Below are 8529 nucleotides of genomic sequence, written 5' to 3' on the forward strand. Positions count from 1 at the left end.
ATAGGGTCTTATCTGCAAAACAAAATCATCATTAATGTCTTCCTCCTGGCAAACCATTCTGATTAAGTTAGTTTACAGTGAAACTGATACTTTACACTGTGAGGGACAAGCTTACACTGTTGTGTAACAGACGACATCCTCAACTGCTTTCCAGTGTTACGGTTGCCACAACAGAAGGTGCAGACACAGAGACAGACCCACCTCCATTCACACAGAGGAAACATTTCAGCAAGGTTTTATAGCCACACGCTTCTGTACGCTAGTTTTTATGTTGATGTGAACTCGCAGGATCATAAATCTTTTCAGATCATAAATTTCTACCGGTTCTCTAGTTTTTTATGCACACTTCAGAATAACTTTAGTACGCCTACACAACTAAAACTTTTTCTGTGGTGTTAACTACATCTTCAATAATAATAACATGCTTCTCACTCTTTCCTTAATCTATCTCAACTGTGTATTTTTCTATCAATGTCAAAAACTTTTAGTAGCACTGTTTTTGAGTTGTGGCTCTTTATGATGGATTTCTTGATGCCTCTCTCATTTTTAAGTCACTTTGGATAGTGTCTTCTAAATAAGTAGTGCCCAACTGGGGTTTTCAAGAGACTTAGAAGCTGAAATGCTTTAAAGCCTAATAAATATAGACTTACGAGTCCTTGAGCCCTATGAGGACTTGAAGATATGATGCCAACTCTTCATGACTTCATGGACAACACAAAATCTTAAGCAATACACAAATACTCTTCATTGAAAATGTATTATACACAGAGATCGCCTTTTTGAAAAGGACACTATATGTACTGCACTATATGTACTGCAGTATGTTTACAGTATATACTGTTCAACCTCTATACAACACCTTATCTTTTTGATTTTGAACAAATACACTATACAAATACGCTTCAATTCAATTATAAGGATTAAAAATGTTTCCCTAACAATTTAATTTAAGAATGTTTAAAATTGCATGCTTACAATTCAATAAAACAAACAATCCAATAAAAGAATAGTAGTCAGTTGTCTACCAGGGCTTCAGAATGTGGAAAGACCTGTACAACTTCAATCCAGTTAAAAGGCATTCTGCAGATCAACAATATTTACAATGGTTTTACTGTAGTAGCATTGACAGTAACCCTGGTGTTGTGGCAGAAAAGTAGAATATTCATATAGAATTGTTTATTAATAATGTACTGTACTAACTATATTAAAGTAACACTTCACTTTGTTTGAAAATAGGCTCATTTTACTCCCCTACAGTTAAACAGTTGAGTTGTACCATTTTTTAATCAATTCAGCTGATCTCCGGGTCTGTCGGGAGCATTTTTAGCATAACTTAGCATAGATCATTGAATCGAATTAGCCCATTAGCGTCTCGTTAAAAGTGACCAAAGAGGTTGTAATATTTCTATTTAAAGCTTGACTCTTCTGTAGTTACATTGTGTACTTAGACTGATGGAAAATCTACATAATAGACTCAGGTTTGATATTTTCCACGTAATTGATTGCGGGTTTTTTATAAGTATTTTATGATTTCCTCTGAGAAAACATTGGATTATTCAAAAGATGTGCAACTCATTTCCTCAATGTAGTTATTAAACATCAGTTAGGGATGTCCTGATCAGGTTTTTTTACCCTCAAGTCTGAGTCATTTGATTTTGAGTATATACTGAAACCCGATCCGATATTTTTATAGTACCTAAAAAAAAAGAATAAAGAAGAGCGAAGAAACAGATCCAGGATGTTCCTTATTTTTTATTTAATTCACCTTATTTTTTTAACAACTCTGTTAACAAACAGAGCACTCCTGCTAGGTAGCTTCAACAATCTGCTTGTTAAGTGTGATGTCACGCGAAGAGGCTTCCGGGTCCAAGTGCTATATCAACTGTATGGGGAGACGCATCAAATGGTAATAATAAACAGTTACAAAGCGCTGTAATACTTTCGAAAATCACGATCGCAATATATATATATATATATATATATATATATATATATATATATATATATATATATATATATATATATATATATATATATATATATATATATATATATACACATATACATACATATATATATATATATATATATATATATATATATATATATATATATATATATATATATATATATATATATATATATATATATATATATATATATACACATATATATCCATGCCTAATATCAGATGGCCAGAAAGTAATCCATTTTTTATAAATTGTTAACATTTTGGTATTTGTGATGCAGCAAGGCCAGAGACTGCACTATGTACACAGTACACTATGATTTTATATAAAATTAACTTTAATGGACCCAGAAATGGTATTCCATACGTCATGACTTAACAAGCGGATTAAGTAATAAATAACATCAATTCCTCACTTTTAGACTTAAATGCAACAGTAAACATAAAAATAAATACAAAAACAAATAGCAACTCAACCTAAAGTAACCGACAGTATATCTCATAATTTGCTATGGCAATGTAGTCGTCATCAACTTTATAATACCTCCAGACCGCAGAAATACTCGCGCTTTCCGTGTCAAGCTGCTTCTGAGTTCTACTTTGTATATATTATATATATATATATTCGAGTCCTGATTGGGAGGTAACGTCGGATTCCAATCGAGTCTGAAACCGTGTGATCAAGCCCGATTTCCAATCACGTGATCAGATCTGGACATCCCTAACATCAACATCTGCTTTTTTTTATATTATTGTCAATGTGCCGATAGCTTTAAGAACGTCATATACAGTTGAGGTTAAAATTATTTGCCTTTCTTTTTTAAATATTTCCCAAATTATGCTTACCATAGCAAGGGGATTTCCATAGTATTTTCTATAATATTGTTTCTTCTGGAGAAAGTCTTATTTGTTTTATTTCAGCTAGAATAAAAAGCAGTTTTTAAAAAACATTTTAATGTCAATATTATTAGCCCCTTAAGCAATATTTTTTATACAATAGACTAATAATTCTGATTTCAACTGTATATGGGGGACAAAATATAAACACACCGTATCAATTCCAATTTTTACAGTAGCAAATAGATAAGTAAATCACATTGATGACTCTGTATAAAGATCTGTTATACGAACAGTTTCTAGGTGAGGTCATACAACCTGTCTCTGAGTCATAGTTCTGAAACAGTAGTGTGTTGTGTGTGTATATTTGTGTGTGTATGTTTGCGAACTGAGCCTGTGTTGTCCTCTCACATTCTCTCTGTCTCAGATATAGACAGGACATGATCTGTGCCATGGTCAAAGCCCTCCATTAGTTTACTATTAATAGGGCCTTAACTATTTGTTCACAAGGCTGACGGTGGACTGCTAAAATTCCCTGGGAAAGTAAATGCCTGTGACTGCGTTTCAGACAGCTGCTTTCATTAGACACACTGTCAGCTGCTGGCTACTCCTAGACTTGTCTGCAGATTCATTTAGAAACATTATTTTATAGAGCTGATATCTGGCTGCAAGGTTAATCAAAATAAATGGTGATATGGTTTAGCGGGATTATCCAATCGTAGGTTGGTTAATTAATTAAATGTATGTGATGCTTGTTTCAGAGTGAAACCCAGCACAGTGTAATTTTACACTCGAGCAGCTCATGGTCTGGAGTTTTCAGTGTGTCAGAGTCGTTCTATTTGAAGTAAATGACTGGTAATGCAGTCTGTTTCCAGTTTCTTGTCATTAGAATTTTTTTAAATCATTCAAAAAATGTTTGACACTTTTTTTTTTTTTTGCTTTTTTTTACTGAAATTGATTTTTGTTGACAGAAAAAAATGAACATTAGCTGCAAAAAGAAAATAGGTTAAGACATTGTAGTTCTGCTAGTTAGAATTTTAAATAAAATAAATTAAAACTGAAGAAATGTAGGTGGCACGGTGGCTCAGTGGTTAGCACTGTCGCCTCACAGCAAGAAGGTTGCTGGTTTGATGTTTTCTATAGGGAGTTTGCATGTTTTCCCCATGTTGGCATGAGTTTCCTCTGGGTGCTCCGGTTTCGCCCACATTCCAAAGACGTGGTACAGGTGAATTGAATAAACTAAATTGGCTGTAGTATATGAGTGTATGTGTGAATGAGAGTGTATGGGTGTTTCCCAGTGATGGGTTATGGCTAGAAGGGCATACACTGCGTAAAACATATGCTGGAATAGTTGCCGGTTCATTCCACTGTGGCGACTACTGATAAAAAAGGGACTAAGCCAAAGGAAAATGAATGAACAAATGAACTAAAGAAAGAATAAATGTATCAAATAAAAAATGAAAGGATCTAAATTTTCAAAAGATCAGAAGAAAAACTTAAATTATTTAAACTATGAATAAAAAAATAACAATAACTAAAATAAAATGAAAACATAAACTGTTTTAAGCATTTTGTAAGGACAATTATTTAAAACATTGCCAAACGGCAGAAACAAATGGTAAACTATAATTTAATATGAATATAAAAATAAAATATTATCATAACGCTACTCAAATGGTTTGAGGAAACCGATTGTGGCAAATCATTTAAGTTGACTAACTTTATTCATTTGAGTTCAGTCAACTTAAACCATTTGGAGAAATCGGTTTCCTCAAACCATTTGAGTAGCTATACAGTTGTTTCAACTTAATTTGTTTAAGTTAATGAACTCATACAGATTTGATAACTGAATGTAAAATGTTTAAGTTACTAATACTCTAAATCTTTGACAATATCAACTCATATAGTATATGTGTATATGATTTAATAAATAGAAGTTTACAGTACTCAAACCATTTAGTTTCAAAGGCTAAATGCTTTGTCACAGTCAGTTTCCTCAAGCGATTTGAGTTAACTTATCGGGTTTTACAGTGTACTCAAAAATGTATCAGTGAAATCAATACTTGCTTGCTTTGTTTATTGTTAAATATTTATATTTGTATAATTGTTTATTGTTATAATAATTCTTATTTAGTTCAATGTTTTTTATTTAATAATAATAATAATTATCAAGGTGTTTACGGTCTTCTTCTTCTTCTTATTCTTCTTCTTCTTCTTCTTATTATTATTATTATTATTAATGAGAAACAGCAGAAACTATAATAAGGATATTTTTATAAATTATTATTAATACTAATTATTTTATAATAATAATAATAATAATAGCATTTTATTATTATTTTTATTATCAAAGTCATAATAAAATCAATGAAACAACAAACACAGCACTGTTTGTTTTTTACTTGAATCACAATTATCTCTTTGAATGTGAATTTTAAAGCATTGTGTCTTTTTAAAGATATTTTTGTTTCTAATAATTTGTTGTTGTTTGTTACAGAGCGGAGAAAACAGAAGTCCTCAGTGATGACCTGTTACAGGTGACTGTTTCCTTTTCCAACTCCTCCTCCTCCACCGTTCTGTTTTTTTGGCATTAATCCATCTTACATAAAACAGTGGGAAACTAGTGAGTCACTGAGTAGGAAAGGTGAAGTCATCGATGCCCAGCACATACATTCCATCCAATTTATTTTTGTCACATTAGAAAGAATGTTCTCTTCTGAATAATCAAGCGAAATGAATTGCGTCACGTTGCTTTTACCCTCTTTATGTGAAAACCATCCCCAGTGAGTTCGTCAAAAAAGTTGCTGTGGAAATGGGACCAAAAACAACCTCCTAGAAATGCAGGAATTAAGCTTGCGAAACAGAGAGTTATTGTCTGAACCTCCACCAATGTAGCGTTTTTGACAGTTTGTTTATTGCTCTTAGTGGAGAGATTCTAAAATTATCTCTAGTCGATGTTTGGATGTATCAAGTGAGAATTATGCTGACATCCACTATGGCATGCAGAGGGCCTTGGATTTTATTCTGGGTTCTGCAGGGTGTTCAGGATGGATCACAGCGGTATCCCATCACCCCATTCTCAGCTGTCTGAATGTCACGCACATCACTCAGATGCATTCTGGGGATTTTTTTGACAATCTTGACTGAGTGACTGGATTATGGCTGTGTACTAATGGAAAAATACAATCTTTTTTAACAAATACTTTATTTATTAGGTGAACAAGGGTTTTTTTTTTTTTTTACAGGTAAGAAGTATAGTTTTCACTGATAGTTTTTTACCCACCAGTAAAAGCTATACTTACACTCACCTGCCACTTTTTTAGGTATAGCTTAACTAGTATTGGGTTGGACCTCCTTTTGTGACATGGATTCAACAAGGTACTGGAAATATTCCTCAGAGATTTTGGTCCATATTGACATGAGAGCATCACGCAGTTGCTGCAGATTTGTCAGCTGCACATCCATGATGTGACTCTCCCGTTCCACCACTTCCCACAGGTGCTCTATTGGATTGAGATCTGGTGACTGTGGAGGCCATTGAGTACAGAGAAGTCATTGTCATGTTCAAGAAACCAGTCTGAGATGATTCAAGCTATATGACATGGTGCGTTATCCAGCTGGAAGTAGCCATCAGAAGATGAGTACGCTGTGGTCATAAAGGGATGGACATAGTCAGTAACAATACTTAGGTATGCTGTGGTGTTGACACAATGCTCAATTGGTACTAATGGGCTCAAAATGTGCCAAGAAAATATCCCCCACATCATTACACAACTATCATCAGCCTGTACCGTTGATACAAGGCAGGATGGATCCATGCTTTCATGTTGTTGATGCCAAATTCTTACCCTACCATCCGAATGCCACAGCAGAAATCAAGACTCATCAGACCAGGCAACGTTTTTCCAATCTTCTATTATCCAATTTTGGTGAGCCTGTGCAAATTGTAGCCTCAGTTTCCTGTTCTTAACTAACCGGAGTGGCACCCGGTGTGGTCTTCTGCTGCTGTTGCCCATCTGCCTCAAGGTTGGATGTGTTGTGCGTTCAAAGATGTTCTGCATACCTCAGTTGTAAAGAGTGGTTATTTGAGTTACTGTTGCCTTTCTATCAGCTCAAACCGGTCTGGCCGTTCTTCTCTGACCTCTGGCATCAACAAGGCATTTGCACCCACAGAACTGCCACTCACTGGACATTTTTTATTTTTCAGACCATTTTCTGTAAACACTAGAGATGGTTGTGCTTGAAAATCCCAGTTGATCAGCAGTTTCTGAAATACTCAGACCAGCTCGTCTGGCACCAACAACCATGCCACGTTCAAAGTCACTTTAAAATCACCTTTCTTCCCCATTCTGATGCTCGGTTTGAACTACAGCAGATTGTCTTGACCATGTCTACATGCCTAAATGAAGTGAGTTGCTGCCATGTGATTGGCTGATTCGAAATTTGCGTTAATGAGCAGTTAAACAGGTGTACCTAATAATAGCCTGCGAGTGTAATTCAAGTGAAAGAAACTCAACTAGACCTTTCTATTGTTTTTCACTAATTCTGTGCAATTTTTTTTTTTTCAGTTAAAGAAGAAAAACTTTTGCAATTGTACACTATGATTAAGTCACTTTACACATTAGATTGTTTTAATGAAAGGAGAATTTTTGTATTAAACATGAAATTTATTTCAATTTTGCAAGACGTTAAATGATCCACACCTACCAAACAAATTGAGATGTAATTAAGCCTAACTACACATGGCATGGCGTTGTGACGCGTGATAAATGTTTTATTTTATAAAAGGTTTCTATTCCTGTGATGTTGCAACAAAACAACAGCATAAACTACAAGGAATATGATGACCTCAGGTACAAATTATGTGCTTTATTCAGTGTTAAATACTACCAAAATGAGTTTGAACACCATTTTACATGATATTTATAGCTAAAAGGTTTGAAAATGGAAGTCACTGAAAACCAACAACATCAGTCACTCAGCCTATGTACTTTTAATAATGTTAAATTGGTTTAATATGCATTAATTTGATTATAATCCTTACCATTTCGTATGAAGTTTAGTGTCTCAAATTTAAATGCATATAGTATTTATGTTGTGTTGTGTCGGGTGTAGTTAGGACACGGTGTGAGGATATCAATGCCATAATGCAAAAATAGAAAATGTAATTAAACTAATTTTAAAGTACAATATACGTTTTTTTCTTTTCAAATGTTTAATCAAACTCATTCTTATTGTTTTTGCTGAGTTGCTGACAATTTGTCAATAGCACTAAAGCCCAATTTATACTTCACCGTGGAGTGTTTGCTGCACACCACACTGCATCCCCTGCACGTAGCCACTGCTAGGGCCGCACAATATATAATTTCAGTATCAATATCGCAATGTGATCATTCGCAATAGTCACATCACAAGCATAAGCATTGTTGAGTCTGGATTATAATTTATCATTTAGCAGAGGTGTGACTGTACACCTGAATACAGTTCGAATCATCGGAAAACAATCAAACGTTTATTTAATTGGTATCTTTATCTTTATTGAGTCTTGTCATACGTTGTCGTACTGACTCCTTGGTCCGTGTTGGGATGATTGTTTCTTATATTTAATGCAGATGCGCTCCCCTAAAGGTTCTTACCAATCAATCTAAATTATTTCCAAATAGTTATTCATCTCATCTAGTGAAATTGTATTCATATTTCAACATATATCGCAGAATGAAATA

General features: G+C 34.0%; 1 protein-coding gene across 2 annotated transcripts in view; it reads left to right on the forward strand.

Annotated features, from left to right (window-relative positions):
• arhgap17a (Rho GTPase activating protein 17a) overlaps window positions 1–8529 on the forward strand; it is a 76140-nt gene that overhangs the window by 21202 nt on the left and 46409 nt on the right. For both annotated transcript variants that reach the window (XM_056469408.1, XM_056469409.1), the window contains exon 2: window positions 5304–5343. In XM_056469408.1, the coding sequence (XP_056325383.1) occupies window positions 5304–5343 (40 nt within the window). The remainder of the gene's footprint in view (window positions 1–5303; window positions 5344–8529) is intronic.

Source organism: Danio aesculapii, chromosome 12 (genome assembly GCF_903798145.1).
Source record: "Danio aesculapii chromosome 12, fDanAes4.1, whole genome shotgun sequence".
NCBI classification, from domain to species: Eukaryota; Metazoa; Chordata; class Actinopteri; order Cypriniformes; family Danionidae; genus Danio; species Danio aesculapii.